The sequence below is a fragment of the Mangifera indica genome, chromosome 1, assembly GCF_011075055.1.
Source record: "Mangifera indica cultivar Alphonso chromosome 1, CATAS_Mindica_2.1, whole genome shotgun sequence".
NCBI classification, from domain to species: Eukaryota; Viridiplantae; Streptophyta; class Magnoliopsida; order Sapindales; family Anacardiaceae; genus Mangifera; species Mangifera indica.
The window spans coordinates 1,074,510-1,091,467 of NC_058137.1; the positions used below are offsets into that span (position 1 = coordinate 1,074,510).

General features: G+C 34.1%; 2 protein-coding genes across 5 annotated transcripts; both read left to right on the top strand.

Moving 5' to 3' along the window:
* The first annotated feature begins 4,898 nt into the window (after positions 1-4,898).
* Positions 4,899-9,058, top strand: LOC123215086 (integrator complex subunit 6 homolog). Of its 4 annotated transcripts, XR_006501951.1 has the most exons (7): positions 4,899-5,122; positions 5,205-5,310; positions 5,510-5,633; positions 5,923-6,822; positions 7,636-8,043; positions 8,115-8,180; positions 8,834-9,058. XR_006501951.1 is itself a non-coding variant. In XM_044635155.1 (6 exons), exons 1-5 carry the CDS (start codon positions 4,942-4,944, stop codon positions 8,026-8,028), a joined length of 1,704 nt encoding a protein of 567 aa, XP_044491090.1. In that variant the 5' UTR covers positions 4,899-4,941; the 3' UTR covers positions 8,029-8,043; positions 8,115-9,058. The 4 variants fall into 4 exon arrangements, 2 of the variants coding, with proteins under 2 accessions (XP_044491090.1, XP_044491080.1); XM_044635155.1 differs by having other exon boundaries at positions 8,115-9,058; XR_006501948.1 differs by having other exon boundaries at positions 7,636-8,180.
* A 3,200-nt stretch (positions 9,059-12,258) lies between these two features.
* LOC123227206 (probable inactive receptor kinase At5g58300) lies at positions 12,259-16,870 on the top strand. The gene is made up of 3 exons (XM_044651912.1): positions 12,259-12,632; positions 14,448-15,806; positions 16,034-16,870. Exons 2-3 carry the CDS (start codon positions 14,525-14,527, stop codon positions 16,654-16,656), a joined length of 1,905 nt encoding a protein of 634 aa, XP_044507847.1. The 5' UTR covers positions 12,259-12,632; positions 14,448-14,524; the 3' UTR covers positions 16,657-16,870.
* Positions 16,871-16,958: the final 88 nt, after the last annotated feature.

Below are 16,958 nucleotides of genomic sequence, written 5' to 3' on the forward strand. Positions count from 1 at the left end.
TTTTATAATATAGACAAAATGATGATTTTATCTTTAAAACCATTAGTTTTAACAGTGCACGGGTAGACAAATGAGATTTTTAAAGTTAACAGGGGAAAACTTGGAAAATGTGCATACCTTGGGTGGGAAATAGTCCTTTGGCCTATTCATAAACAAAAACCAATGACCGGTAAGGGTTATTACTAGATCATTTGTTCCAAAAGATGGGTTACTCTCGGAAAGGAGGACGTTGTAATTATAATTAGTATATAATTAAATATATTATTCTCTTGTATAAATAATAGATATAACAATCTATCAGTAAAAATATTCATTCCAACGGGAGAGATGAAAAAATGTTGAAATGAAAAGTTCTGTCTTGAGCATCAAACTAAATAAATAAAAATAGTTTTTTGTTATTCATAGCGATGGAATGGAATATTACCTTTGAAATCATTATAAGTTGTTATGCCTTTCTCAATTTTTTCCTTATAAATTGGAAATAAACGTCATAAGCTTATCTTCTGCATAGCTAGTAATAATTTAAAACAAAGAGCGCTTTTTTTGGGACCAATTTCGTCATCTTACTAAAAGAGCTTTTAATTAATAATTGTTTATTAGAATTTACACAAGTGAAAAGAATTTTAGATAAATAATTATATATATATTTATATGTCACATCATATATATATATATATATATACACACATATATCGAGATTTTCAGTTCATAGGGGTTGATGAAAAGGACTTAGTTTTATTTCCATACAAAATATAGGTAGGACGGCGTTTAAACCAGCATGCGCATGGACATGCTAGTATAAGTACATGAAACAGAAATTCTACGTGCCGACTTAATTAACCCCCTGATTCAAAGACCTTAATAAATAGTACACACATGACCATAATGTAGATGTTTATATATGCTTTTGTTTTTAGGGTTTTTCCAGGTGCTGTTGGTAGTCGGACATGGTTCTTATTAGTTCCAGTACTAGGGTTAATGGCCAATACCACCAGGACTGTTACCAGATGCCGATGGTCGAACATCATCTTTGTCAACGTCACTAGGATTTGTTGGATGAAAGTCTTCTTTGAGCTCTGCAGAAATCTGGTGCAAATTGGTGTTGCTGCTGACATGCTTCGTTGTTTCTTCTTCCTTCTCCTTGTTCTTTAACTGTCTTCCTTCAGCCAAAAGAATTGCATGGCTGCAGACAATTAAAGCTAGGAGGATAACACATTTGTTCATGGCTCGGTTATCCGCCATCTTTGCAGAAGGGAGGAATTGCTTAAACGAGTGAAGAAAGGAATAGCTATAAGGAGGTAGGATATAGCAAGCTCTTGTCCCTATTATAGGCATTTATAGGCCTGCTGGCGTCAATAAACGCATAGGATTATATCAAGATATCTCACCGTTGTTTGCGTGTTAATTCTTCTTATATTTTATCTTCTACTTTCGGCCGCATCAGCAATCACACAGTAATATATATTTAAAATTTGTCTTGAATGAAACAGCAATGAGGTGTCACGACACATGACCAACTTAAGATTTATCTTGAATCTATTACCTTGACCAATCAATTAATGAGCTGACATTTTGGCAAACGTCAGTTTTAAATGTTGAGATAATTTAATGATCAATTTCGTTACAATGGCATACTGTGTTTATGAGCTATATTTAAGAGTAGTCAGGTAGTCATCCGGGCACTGCCAGCACCGAAATGCACCAAAAAGTCAGGGATTCTCCTGTTTTATCCACTCGCAGATGCATAGTCTTCTATTGGATCTCTCCTGTGCAAGGTAAATAATTCCTTTTGGACGGCAAATTCAAGTGAAACACATCATCTCTCCTCAAACTGTTCGAGATTTTATTGTTTATGGTCGCTGAAACGTTCCTTAATGTGAAAATTTTAAATAATTTTCTTCAACATTCTTGAATTAATATCTCTGAACATATTCTTACCAAAGATGGGCATGGAGATTCCAATTTCAAATTTAGCTTTGTGAGATAGTGAGATCTTTACTTTTTATATTATAACAATATCAGCAAGGTTATATGCGGTAACAATAAGAAATAATTTGCATATTATTGATGATATTTCACTAATTATTTAAATATTATTTTATTTTTAATTAGAATCATTCATTCGATGTTATAATAACACGTTATAATTAATAGATAAATTAATAATTGTTATACAATTAAATTGAACACTTCAAAGTCAATCAAACACAACATAGCTCTTTAGTTTAAATTCAAAAATTAAAACCCATGACAAATGATCAACAACTAGATGATATCAAATCTGTTATTGATAAAATGGAGGTTCTCTTGCAGTTTTATTTAAAAGAGGGGTTCAATCGAATACTACAACACAATATTTTCGTAACAATCATTCAAAAAGATGTTAACTATCATATAAATAAAAATATCATTGATATAGACATAACTTTTTTTCATTTAAATTCAAATCACGGGTCAAAACGCAAAGAGGTTCAAATATACTTTTCCCTTCAAGAAAACACATAAACAAGGAAGGAAAAGAGAGGGAGGACAAGGAGGAGAGGAAAGATCAAAATATAATACAATATAAAACAATTTTTTTTGTGTTATTCCTGTATTATATTCATACTAATGAGAACATTGTAACTGCAAGTATCTTGATTGTTAAGTCGAACTACATAAAAAATTTTATTTATCTCAATTCAGCTCTTTGTATATCTATAACTTATCTTACACAAGATATAAAATTATGTTTATTAGTTGATGACAAAAAATCTCATCAACAATAATCTTTGTTAATTCATGCAATTTTATTATAACAAAAATAATAATAGCAACATGGGCAAATTGGAAAGCATCCAAGTCAAGAATAACAGCTGAAATGTGCATCCAGTTTAGGGGACAAACAAAGTGTCCTGATCGAGAATTATTTGATTAATGTGTCCCTGAGGAAGCATCACATGGCCTAATGGCTACTGGGGCTTGGTATGTTTGTCCAAACATTTCTCTCACATCTTTTTCTAAAATGGTCCATCCTTGATCCTTCCACAGATCACAGTCATACTTAGTCTTCCTTCCAATGGTAGGCCATGGCCCATCTCCACCCCCCCAACCCACCCCCACCCACCCCCCCCCCCAAAAAAAGAAAAACACCACAACTTCAAAATTCATGTAAATTGTAATGGGTCAATTAGGCTAAATTTAATCTAAGTTATTTAAGATTTGATCGAATGAATTGAATTCAAACCCAATTATTAGACTCGTTTTTATAAATAAGTGAAGTTTGAATTGATCTAAATATTCAAATTAAGGTAATCTTATCTCATATTCGAATTGAGTTAACTTAATTTTGTAAATTTGTTAAAAATTCTTTAGCAAATCCATCTTTTTTTGACTTCTTTCTCCAACTATTGTTCTTACTCTTTATCTCTCGTAATCTTTATTTTCTTCTCTGATAATTTTTTAATGATTCATTTAATAACGTATCACTAGTTTGAAACTTAATTTAGTTAAATTTTGAAAATTCAAATTGAACTTCACCTAATGTACGTAAAAAACCAAATTTGAACATTTTTATCATAAAACAACTCAAAATTAAAGATACCTATTTAGAATTGGTGGTTACAATATCTCATGAAACACACATATGAAAAAGGGAGAAAAGTAGTTTACTTGAAATCCACCCTAACACTCACCTAGAATTAGTGGTTGGGAGAAAGAGAGAGTGATGACATTCATATTTTATGCTGTATATGGGTGAGACATGACATCTTTACATTATCCAAATATAATTACTTCATAAATAACATTTTAAAATCTTGCAATAAGGTGGGTCCAAAATTATCATATTACAATCACATGTGATGCCAATAGCCTAATTATCAACTAGTAATATTTGATGTATTGACTTATAATTATCAATAAATATTAATAAATTGATGTATCATTATCAATTAAAAAAAATAGTTAATAAAATGAGTTTTAATGTTGGTATTGACATCGAGTTTCTTAAGTTGAAAGACCCGTTAACTCAATTTAACTCAGCTCTAATTTCAAATAATTTTGAATTAAAAATAAAATTATAGATGATTTGAACCAAACTAGTTTAACTTGATTTAATGTTTTGCTTAATTTGAGTTTGATCTTCAGTTCGACAACTTAACCCAAATTCGATTTGAATCCCCTTCGATGATATTGCTAATGATGACAGTATGATTAATTATATTCATGATATTGTTCATATAGTTGGTGTCATTGTTCATCATATCGATAACTCTTTGATGATATTTTTTATCAACTCAAACCGGTTCAAGCTAATCATTATAAAGTTGAGACAAGTTTGAACTAACTCATATTCGAGTTTAGTTCAACTGTAATCTAACTCGGGATATATTTTAAATGAGCCGGGTCAAGTTCAATTGCCAACTAGAGTAGATTAAACTTAAAATAAGTTTGACTTAGATATAAACTCAAGGCTAGGGGTTTTGTAATGCTAAACTTGAGTTTAGGGTTATTAAACTTTTTAACTTAGAAGAGTATGAATAAAAAATCGTTTTGATCAATATATATCAAAATTCATGATTTTCACTAATTTTTAGCTTGATTACTGTATCAAATCAAGATTAAATGAATAATATAATTAAACTTGAATTTGAATTTGACTTTCTTTAAATAGAATTGGTTTAAAAGAAGCGTATCAAGTTTAAGTCTAACACGATCCAGACTTTTTCAATTAAATTGAATTTAAGTTGTAAAAACTAGAATTTAACTATACCCAGATAAATGATACAATTAAATCACCTCATTCAATGACTAATTAATTACCGCTAAAAGGCAAGTGAATAGATATTTAGCTGTAAATTTAAAATCAAAAATAGAAACATGGAAAATTTCCGAATTTAGCTTTGCATGTGCCACTACTACTGCTTTGTGTAGCGGGTAGATGAAGCCAATTAATGTGAAATGATGAGCAGCTCGAGGAACCTTACGGCGGGAATGCAGTTACAGAGCCACCACCGTGGCCAAAGGTTTTTTACCGTTGGATTGTCTTCGAAGGACGTGTCAGACGAGAACCAGCTTGACCTTTTCTCCAAGACTCGTCGTACTCTCTCCATTGCGTCCTCCGATGATTCTTCTGATGGTGGTGAGTGATTTTTTTGGAATTCGGGTTTTTGTTTTTTTGAGGAAACGGTGCCGTTTTTTGGTTGAAAAAATTGAATTTACAGTTTCGGTGAAGTTGGGGAGAGTGTCAGTTGGATCAGCGAAATTGACGAGGAGTGGGATTGACGATCTGTTGTCGTCTAATGAAGGAGGAAAGCACGATTATGACTGGTAAAGTTTTAACTTTTGTAATATTGATATGCTTATTGTTTCAAAGTTTAGATCTTTACAGACATTTAAGTGAGTCTTTGTGGTTGATGTGGCTTTCATCAGTGAGGTGTTTATCATTGTTGAAACAGCTAGCGAATCAGCTAAATATTTAGATGACATTTACAGGGCTGACTATTTTTTTTATCTGTTTAAAAATTAGGCTTCTTACTCCTCCTGGTACTCCTCTTATTCCTTTATCCGATGGAAGTGAATCTCAGCCGGTCCAAGTTGCTCCTAGAAGCAGTTCCTTGGCTAGATCTGTTTCTACTACAAAGGCTTCAAGGGTATGCGTTTTCTTCTTTATGTTAACTCTTCCCCCTGCCCTGGTTCGATGGACAGATGTTAGACTCAACATTTGCAGTGTGATTGTTCTTCTCCTTTGGTTGGGAGGAGGTGGGGTGGATTAAATGTTTAATGAGCCTAAAGACAAACAACATAATTGGTTGTCCAAGATTCAAACAGTTGACAATAATTAATTGAGAGTATATATTCCTGTAATTTGGCTTGCATTTAATTAATCTTGAAGTTTGTGAGTGTGATCGATTAGAATCTTTTGCGGTCTGCATGTTTCAGCTATTGGTATCGGAAAGTAACCATTCCACAAGACCAGCTAGAAGCAGTTCAGTGACCCGCACTTCGGTTTCCTCTTCACAACGTAGTACTTATACTTCTAATAGAGGACCTTCAATCCTCAATACTAGCTCAGCTTCAGTCTCATCTTACACTAGACCAGCCTCTCCGAGTACACGTGCTGCATCAAGACCTTCCACACCATCTTCCCGTTCAACCACATCCAGATCTTCAACTCCTTCTAGAAACCGTCCTTCTCCCACCAACTTTTCTGTAGACAGGACCAGACCAATCCAAAATTCAAGGCCATCAGCTCCAAGTTCTAGGCCTCAAATCCCTGCAAACTTGAATTCCACAGCATCCCAATCAAACTCCCGTCCATTAACTCCCACTCGTCAGAATCCAGTTTCTTCCATAACTCCAGCAGTGAGTCCATCCACTTCAGTCGGCCGTGTTATGTCAAATGGGCGTACTTCTGGACCAGCATCTCGAACAAACTCCCCAAGCCCCCGAGTTCGGCCCCCACAACAGCCAGTTGTTCCTCCTGATTTTCCTCTTGACACACTGTCAAACCTTAGAACAACTTTGCCACCAGACAGGTCAGTGTCTGCAGGTAGGTCCAGGCCAGTATCTGTAACTGTAAAGGGGAACCCAGAAGCTGCTGGCTCTGCAAATATGCCAAGAAGACATTCATCACCCATTGTGTCAAGGGGAAGACTCATAGACTCCCCTGGAAAGAATCATACTCTTGCCAACGGGCATGCTGAGATGCCGAACTCTCAAAGACATGTCTCAGAGTTGTTGATGCGGAAACCTGCGAAGCCCTCAACTATTATTCCAGAGAGCACTGAATTTGGGAGGACAATATCCAAAAAATCACTGGACATGGCCATTAGGCATATGGTATGGATTTTCCTCTTTATCATTTTATGATATATTGATTCATATGGTTGCAATGTGAAAAATAATATCAACCAGCTTAACCAAATGGTTTGGTGTACACAGAGACATCTGGAGATTAATTACCCATCTGGTTTTTGCGTCATTTTTTCTTTTGGTTGGTTTTCTCTTAGTAGTCACTTTTAATATCCCCTACCTGAACTGAAATGGAATGGAGAAGAAAAACAATACATCAGGATTTTGCCAAATGTTAATGCTAATATTCAATTTTAAATCAGCTCTCTAATACATGATTAGATATGAAATTTCTATCCAAAAAACCCATTTCTGTGGAACAAGTGATTTCATGATAACTAGTAGAGGACCCACTATTATAGAAGTTGGTTATTTCTTGGCTGCTGGAATGATTATTGTCTCAGTCATAGTGCAACAACATTTGCATTTCTATCAATCACAACTTCTAAGAAACCGAAGATTAATTTCATATATAGTTGCTTGGAAATGACTGGAGAAATCTTTTTGTTTCTTGCCCATGCCAGTTGATGTTTTTACTTTAAAGATATCAGCTAGGTAATTCCCTTGTGTCTGTAGTGGCAGTTGGTTAGCTTAGAGATTTGAGTGGGTGCTTATATCCATGGCTTGTGTAATAGCCTCTTCAGGGGGACATAACAGCGGTAGGTTTTGTTATTACTGCTAGTAAAAAGTAAGAGAGTTCATTATCTTAGCTTGCAAGTTAATAGAAATTCTTTCTGCTGTCTGAGAGATGCTATGTCACCTGAGATAAATCCTAACCATATACATCTATATCTGATGTAGGATATAAGAAATGGTTCAGGGAGCATCCGTCAACTTTCAGGCACTACCCTTTTCCCACAGAGTATTCGGTCTGCCACTTCTAAAACCCATTCTGCTCAAGCTCTGGAATCTGTAAACATGAATGGAGGCCTCCAAAATGGGGGTATTTCAGAGAGAGGAAACAGCATCAGCAGAAGCGGTGAAAATGGAAATGGAAGTGGTGCAAATGTTGGACGATACTCCACAAAGTTGAGTGATGTAGGCATCTATGAGAGCACCCGTTATGATGCATTACTATTTAAAGAGGATTTGAAGAACACAAATTGGTTGCATAGTATCGATGATAAATCCGATCAAGGACTGATTTTTGATAATGGATTCGATCCACTGCCAGAGCCCTTCAGCCTGTTGTAGCATATCTGAGAATTGGTATTATTTTTCTCTTTGGTAATTTTTAAATTATATCCTATGCTCTTACAAGTATTTGATTGCTTTTGAAGAATGGAATCTGTCGACTTCTATCACTAGAACACCTGAGTCTATGAGGTAGTATTTTTCTACAAAAGGTAATGGATCTATCATCTGTCTTCAATTATTTGCATTTATATGCTTCAAATGTGTAAGTATATCAAGCATCACGGTAAACTTGCCTAAGTTAATGTCTTGGCTAAGGGTAGATTTGTGTCAAACTTGCTCGGGCTCAAACGAGCTGAATTTGAGTTGGAGTTCCTGTTTAATAGTTTGACTTAAATTCAACTCATTTTGTTTACATTGTTGGTAGCATTGTTCATTGCACTGACAATTTTATGATGAAATTATGCATTAGTTCGCTTAAGCTTGAGATAGACATTAAAAATTTGAGTTAAACTTGAGTGGATCTCTTTTTAAGTTTGGCTTGAATCTACCCCTAGCCTTGCACCCATTGATAGCAAAATGGCTAACCAACCCTCGTATAGGTAGTGCGTTTCAGCATTGTCCAATTTAGGGTTAATTGATTTGGCAGGTGAATGATTATACTTTTTAGCGGATTTCAACTTTCATGACCATTGTATTAATAACCTTTTGTGGTTCTAGTTTAAACACAATCAATGAATAAGAGTATGCCATTTTCATTTGAGAATGCCAGTTTCATGGGTTAAAGGTTTTCTTTTCCAATAATTTGAATAATCCAAGTTTGATCTCAAACCAATCATTCTAAATTTGATTTAAACTTGAACAGATCTTACTTGAATTTGATTCGACTCAAATTCATCTCTATATGCAAGAGTATTGGAAATGCCACAAGGGATTTTTATGTTTGATTTTATTATAGTTCAACAAACCTTAGTTGGTTTGCGGTGGTTATGAAATAGACGTATTATTTGAATTTCTTTTCAACAACTTTTGTAATCTTCTACTATCCATTAATGTTAAAAGTATGTACTGTTCCATTTTTAGATTTTTATTTGTCTATTTGTTCAGAGAAGGTTTTTAATGTGTCAACAGCTTATGTACAATATTTTTTTGATAGAGTAATACTATATACACTTAATTTTGAGTATATAATTGAATATTCAGATAATATATCTCAAAATCATTTAATCATATGATGATACATTTTTTAAATACCCGATTAAGTCATCAAAACTGGGTATACATTGTTTTGTTGTTTCTGATAACTATGATGAATTCAGTCTTTTTCTTAGTTGGCTATGAGTTGCATGATATGTTTGGGCTCAATAATTGTCTAACTTCTTTTGTATGCCTTAATAGAAAAAGTAATGTGACCTACTTCAACACTTTGTGGTAAGAAATCAAAGGAGATTTAATAATGCACGTGACTTCAATTTGTATATTTATGTGGTGGTTTCAACTACTTCCTCTGCTACCTATAAATTCATACATTAATGTGATACCCTTTTGAAAAAAAAGGTTCATCCATTATTCTATTATATCTTAGACTAAGGTGGATTGGAGTTGAGTTAAACTAGAATAAGAGTTAATTTAGATTTAAAACAATCAGTTTGAAATCGAATTCCAATTTTTTGAATCGGTGAAGAAGAAGAAAAATTATTTAAACAAAGGAAGAAGAATAAGAATTGTTGATTAGATAAGCTTCCGTTTGAATTGAACAATAAAATCTGAATTAAACAATTCGGATTGAATCTACCTCAAATTGGGACCCTCATAAGTTGTAATACTATATGTATTATTGCTAGCTCCTAAACACAATAATACTAGTTTTTTTTTTTTTAAAGTATTTACATTGATTATAATTACAATACTAACCTTATTAATGGTGATAATAATGCTTCATGTTCATTTATTAAAAAAGTAAAATTATATGTACTAAGTTTGAGCTTCTCTAACTATATATCGAGTTGAATTCGGCTTGCATCAATTATGTTGAGTTTGAGTTAAATATTAAATTTATTTTTATAAAATAAGTTAAATTTGAATATATATAAATATTTAAATTCAAATTGATTAAGATTGAATCCAAAATTAAATTATTTTGTAATTGATTTTGATACTCAACTCATCATTTTAAATTGATAATTCAAGTTTTGCCGGATAGAATTCGACCCTAATTGCATAAAGTCTTTTTTTCCTTTTCAACATAATTTGTCACCTTCCATTTGAGGCCACAATAATTAAATACTACACATGGGGACACTGGCATGGGGCATAAGGCATCACTTTATGGGCACATTTCATAATCCAACTTTGTCCTTTTTCATTTGTAGCATCCAAAGATTAATTTACCGCACAAAATGGTTGGTTACATACATTTCATGACTTAACAGTTTCTAAGATGACCCTTTTCTTTATTATATGTTAATACAAAGATTTTATATCTTGTTTTCCCAATTTGAGATTGAGGACCAATAATGAAAGAAAATATAAAAATGACCCACCATTGGATTCTTGCATAATTTCTCCTCAAACCTTCCAAAAACAATCTACCAACCAAAGAAAGGAGTTGGGTGAGCATGATGACTTAGAATTATCCTCATATATCTATTGCATTTGTGTCCATAGAATTTTGTAAAGTGGGTCATGTAATTATTGTACGATAGAATCAAGGTTGCAATCGAACCAAGGTGAATATCATTTGACTTAAGATTAATTTGATTGTATTTATGAAAAACTTGAACTTTGACAAATTCAAGAATTGTAAGCGTGAATTTAAAATAGAAATGATTAACTCGAGCTTAATTTGAGAAATTATAGTTAAATTTCGTAACTTATAAATATATAAATTATCCCATATTCAGGAAAATAAAATTTTTAAGGTGTAAATGTAAGATTTTAAATTTTTAGAGATTTATTATTTATATTATATTATAGTTGAATTACGAGTACAAGAGCTTATTAATGATAAAACAATGACTATAAGCTTTTTTAATCGCTTAAGCTCAATCTGATCATGATCAAACCAAGTCATAAATGATTTATAATTGACCTAACTCGTTTAGAGATCTCAATTTAGAATCAAATTTATACCATAACTTCTTATTGACTTATCAACCTTTTGAAATTTAATTAAAGGGGAGCTCTCAATCCTTAGGCTACTTTCAATAGAATAAAATTCTTTAAGTTACTTCATTTACATTTCTAGTATAAAATATTGACAAATCGGCTTAGAGAAATTGTAATTTGCTATCCATGGGAAGTTTGTGAAATGAGAAATTACATTGTTATCCCTAAAATTTCGATCTAGGATACTTGTTCCACATGCATTTTAGTCATTTGACTTATCATAACTTTATTGGATTGTATATTGACTCGGAATTTATATTGAAATGACAAAGCTGACTTTCTGCAAAATTTCTTGCGTGATTCAAGTAAAACTCCAAGTCAATTAGCCCTTTATTAGGTCAAAAGACCAAAAATTTTGACATAGTAAATAAGTTACGCAGGGTTGGACCCCAACAAATTGGCTTAATTTTGAAAGTGAATTTAGTTTTATTTAAATTAAACTTAAATTAAACCCGCGTGAGAAAGATTGATTCATTTTTATAACCAAAGATAAAATAACTGTTAACAAAATATTATTTTGTTCATTATTAAGTAAAATTAAATTGTTTTATTAATAAGTTACAAATTTAAATCATAAATTTAAGTTAAAAATTTAAACTAAACTTCAAACTTTATACTTAGAGATTTAACCAAACTTATGCTATTTTTAACTTTGGCTCAACGAACTCAAACGTACTAATTTTTTATTTAAACTGAATGAGAGTTAAGAGACATTTAGAGTCAACTTGGCTCGTATTCCCTTTTAAAATAAGAATGTACAGGTAGAGAATACATGGAAACAACAAGGACACAAATGTAATTTTCTTTTGATGAAAACTAATGACGTGACGGTAAGGTAAAATGTTAAAAATGAATTTAGACAATAAGTTTTTTTTTTTTTTAAGGGGTTGGGATAGATAAATGTGAAATTTACTATTTCAGTTTGAATCATAAACAACAGTATATACCCAAATTGGAAAATCTAAATTTATCTTAATAAATAATAATTTAACCTTTATTTCTAAATTAACAAAAAAACAAAGTAATTTGTTTGTTTTATATGAAATAATGGTGTAAAAAAATTATATTATCTAAAAGAACGTTATGATTTGGGGATTACTTAATTCAAAATGACGAAAGTCGCCGGTTCATCTGAGTTGACAGTTTTATTGTATCATTTATGGCGTAGGAGTTTGGTAGAGCTACAACAACTAGCTAAGCTGAGTATTATTGTGTTTGTGTGTGTTAAGGTTAAATGTAAATGCAGTATCCAGATCTCTTGAAAACGTCTTTGAATTCAAAGCTGTCAAATTTCCAACAATTTATGTACTTCTACTTCTTCTACTTGTGTGTGCTTCCTACTTTAACGTGCTTTTTAGTATGCGTAAAAGTCAAGTTTTGCCGTTGAAGCTATCGATTTCCCCCCTTTCAATGTGTTTCTGTGTTCCATTTTAACGTTAAGCCATGTTTCGCTGCTATCTTTTCGAGATTCTGCTTCATGACAACGGCAATCCCAGGTAGTGTTTCTGTTTCAGACTCTTTCTTTGTTTTTGGTTGTGGGTTGTTGTTGTTGCTTTGCTTCCTGTAAAAGGAGCGATTTTTAGGATAAATGTGGGTGTGTTTTGAGGAAAGTTTGGTGGGTCTTAGTTGGTTTTCGGATGGGAAAATGTGGGTATAAATGACGACTCTGTGTTTGGATGGGAAAATGTGGGTATAAATGACGACTCTGTGTTTGGTTGCTGAGAAAGTTGAGGGAAATGACAGAAAATTTATTTATTTATTGAATTTTAGTATTTACTTTGTTTAACGCTCACTATAATGACAGTCCCTGGTCAATTAAGGCTTAAATAACGTTTATTTCACTGTCTGGAGCCAAATTTACTTGGAAGCTTCAGTTTTAACTTTATTTTAAAGAATGTTTGGTGAATTGAGTTTAATTGCTTGCAAGAATTTATAGCTAAATGGAGAGGTTTTTTTCCCCACCTTGAAAGAAGAGATTTTGACTCCAATGCTTTTGCTTCTGCTGATGTTTCATCACAAAAGTTAAATTTGTGGTGTGCTTTTCAATTAAATTGACATATAATTTCAACAATTTGAACAGCTTCAGTTTCACATCAGCCATTTGAGGTTTGGGGTCAGTACCTTTCTTCTTCTTTTTGAATTCTTTCAGTTCTTTTATAATTATAATTATTTTATCCATGTAATGTAATGTGCATAATCAATATGGCTCTGATTCTAGTCCTGCCATTAATAACAAGCACTCAATTTTGGTTGCTCAAGAGTTGAATCGTTCTTTTGACTTGAAATGTATGACTTGTCATTCTCTTTTCCCTTTTGGAACTACTAACAAGAAATCTCTTATTAAAGTTTTGTATTACTTTTAAGCAAATCCTACATTATTAAAATATGAGAGAGATGTTATCATAATATTATCTTAGCATCCCCACTGTGAGAATTTATAATATTTTGATTTAATAGCTTGATCAATGTCCATTCCTAATTTATTTAATTAGTTTTATTTTAATACTCTTAAATAATGTGAGATATCTATCCATATTCCAAATATCTCTCGTCTTGCTGTTATGTCTCTTTATTTTGTACTTCATCACTTTTGTCAAGGTGAAGATCAGTTAAAATCTGAAAAAGAGCATGTTTTTGGGGATTTGGAATTACTTGCTTTAGTGATTTTGCTCTTTCTTCTGGAAAAGTATTATTCTTTTGCATCTTTCTCTGTAGTAACTTCACTTTAGATGATATAGATTAATACAAGCACCTTTTTGCGATCCTTGCGGAAGTTTTATATTTATATTCAGAATAACGAACAAATTAGATTAAGTGATGCAAAAAGGTTAACCCGGTCGGAGACATTCTGTCTCTTTCTGTGGTACATTAGACACAATTTCTTGAATTTTAATAATATTAAGAAGGTTTTTGATGCTTCTAATTGCGGTCCTGAAGTATGCTGTATGCTGGATTGGGCTCTTCCTGATGTTCTTGCACATCTCTTTCGGAATTTACAGATTACAATGATTTTCTTTTCAACTTCAAAGGTGTATATCCTTTTGAACATGATATTTTGAGGAAACGTCAAGTGATGATAGTTCCATCATCTTGCTGGTGTGTTGAACTGGGGCTTTTCTGTCTCAGTTCAGTTAAAAATCTAGTGCTCGAAGCAGCATTGTTTACCTATTAACTGGTTTTTCATTTTCCGCTGGGTTTTGTTCCTTTCACTGTGATTCTTTGTCTTTTGGTTGTATGGTCTGCTACTTAACTAGTATGAGTAATGGGAAAATAAGCAGTACTAATGTTCCGAAACTTCTGTATTTTCCCAGGAGAACTTGAAGAATTTGTGAAATTACACTCGTCAAAGTAACAGACACCGTCATAGAACTTCAATCGACAACAACCGATGGAGCTACACTTGTTTTTAAAAGCAGTACCTCTCCTCTTGCTCCTTTTCTCCATTCCCCAAATAATTGCTGATCTAAATTCAGACAAGCAGGCCCTCCTTGATTTTGCTGACAATGTTCCTCACGGACGGAAGCTGAATTGGAGCAATTCTACCTCTATTTGCACTTCTTGGCTTGGCATCACTTGCACCCAGGACAACTCTGGCGTGCTTGCTGTCCGCCTCCCTGGTGTTGGTCTGAATGGTCCAATTCCAGAGAATACACTCGGAAAGCTGGACTCACTTGAGATCCTCAGCCTCCGATCAAACCGCCTAAGTGGGGATCTTCCATCTGATGTACTCTCCCTTCCGTCCCTTCGCTACATATATCTTCAGAAGAACAATTTCTCAGGAAATATTCCTTCCAACCTTTCCCTTCAGCTTAACTGGATTGATCTCTCCTTCAACTCCATCACAGGCAACATTCCATCCACAGTTCAAAATTTAACACACCTCGTAGGTTTGGACCTCCAAAACAATTCTCTTACAGGAGTCATCCCTAATTTTACTCTTCCAAGGCTTACGCATCTGAACTTGAGCTACAACCAACTAAATGGTTCAGTTCCACCTGCCCTCCAGAAGTTCCCCTCCGCCTCCTTCGAAGGGAACTCCATGTTGTGTGGAAAACCTCTAAACCAATGTTCTACAATTTCTGCCTCACCTAGTCCATCCCCTGCTTATTTTGTACCTCCGCCTACAGTTCCGATAGAACCAAGGAAGAGCTCAAAGAAGATTCTCAGTACTGGTGCTATAATTGCCATAGTAATCGGGGGTTTGGCTGTTTTGGTCCTTCTAATACTTGTGATGGTAATTTGCTGTTTCAAGAAAAAGGACACCGAAGGTGCAGCAGCTGCAACAAAGAAGGGTGGGAGAGGTGAAAAGCCTAAGGAGGATTTTGGGAGCGGAGTTCAAGAGGCTGAGAAAAACAAGCTGGTTTTCTTTGAAGATTCTTCATATAATTTTGATCTGGAGGACTTACTAAGAGCTTCAGCTGAAGTGCTAGGAAAGGGCAGTTATGGAACAACTTATAAAGCCATATTGGAGGAGGGAGTTACAGTGGTAGTGAAGAGGCTGAAAGAAGTGGTGGTGGGGAAAAGAGAGTTTGAACAACAAATGGAAATTGTAGGGACGACCGGTCAGCACCCTAATGTCGTGCCTATCCGTGCATATTACTTTTCGAAGGATGAGAAACTCCTTGTTTACGACTTCATAGTCGGTGGGAGCTTTTCCGCATTGTTGCATGGTACGAGTTATTCAATCATCTTGTTCACCTGCACAGACTGCAATTTACTTTCTTAGAATATCAGTGTAGTTTTCGAGCTCAATAGTAGTTCTATGAAGACATTTTAAGGTCTTACCATGACAATAATGGCTTGAAAGGCAGCACGTAAAATGCTTTCTCCTGTTTGTGTGTGATTATATATGATTACTCTTCTTTGTAACTATTCTCTACTTCTGATATGGTTGCAGGAAACAGGGGAACTGGACGAACTCCGCTAGACTGGGAATCAAGATTAAAGATTTCTCTTGGAGCTGCAAGGGGCATTGCCCATATTCATTCTGCAGCAGGGGGGAAATTAATCCATGGCAATATCAAGTCGTCAAATGTTCTTCTCACCCAAGACTTTATGGGATGCATCTCTGATTTCGGATTAACTCCGCTAAAGAGTTCCCCTTCAGTCCCATCAAGAAGTGCAGGCTACCGAGCTCCTGAGGTGACCGAAACAAAAAAGTTTACTCAAAAATCCGATGTGTACAGCTTTGGTGTTCTTCTCCTGGAGATGTTAACTGCAAAAGCACCAATCCAAGCATCAGGACAAGAAGACGCGGTTGACCTTCCGCGATGGGTTCAGTCTGTTGTTCGAGAGGAATGGACCTCCGAGGTGTTTGATGTAGAGCTAATGCAATACCAGAACATCGAAGAAGAGATGGTGCAGATGCTTCAGATAGCGATGGCCTGTGTAGCAAGGGTGGCAGACATGAGACCCACGATGGATGAAGTTATAAGGATGATCGAGGAAATTCGGCCGTCTGATGTAGAGAATCGTCCATCAGATGACAAGTCCAAGGGTTCAAACACACAAGCCCCTTGATCAAAATCAGTCAATGCTGTTCTAATTCAGATCACAGGTCTGCTCGATCCAGTTCGAGGATGAAGATCTATCCCTTAAATTGCTTCTAACTGTAAACCGTGTGATTCTTTTAGGATATTAGTGGCACAGAATTTCATCAAACTCTCATTTCCTCCTTCCCCCCTGTGATCATTGTAGCCAAGTTATTTCATAATAAATTACTTTTTTACTTGTAGATGCATGGGTGCGCATAAAACTAATATTAATACGGATAATATTATATATACAAATAAATTGTATAAACTTTTATGTATAATCTATTT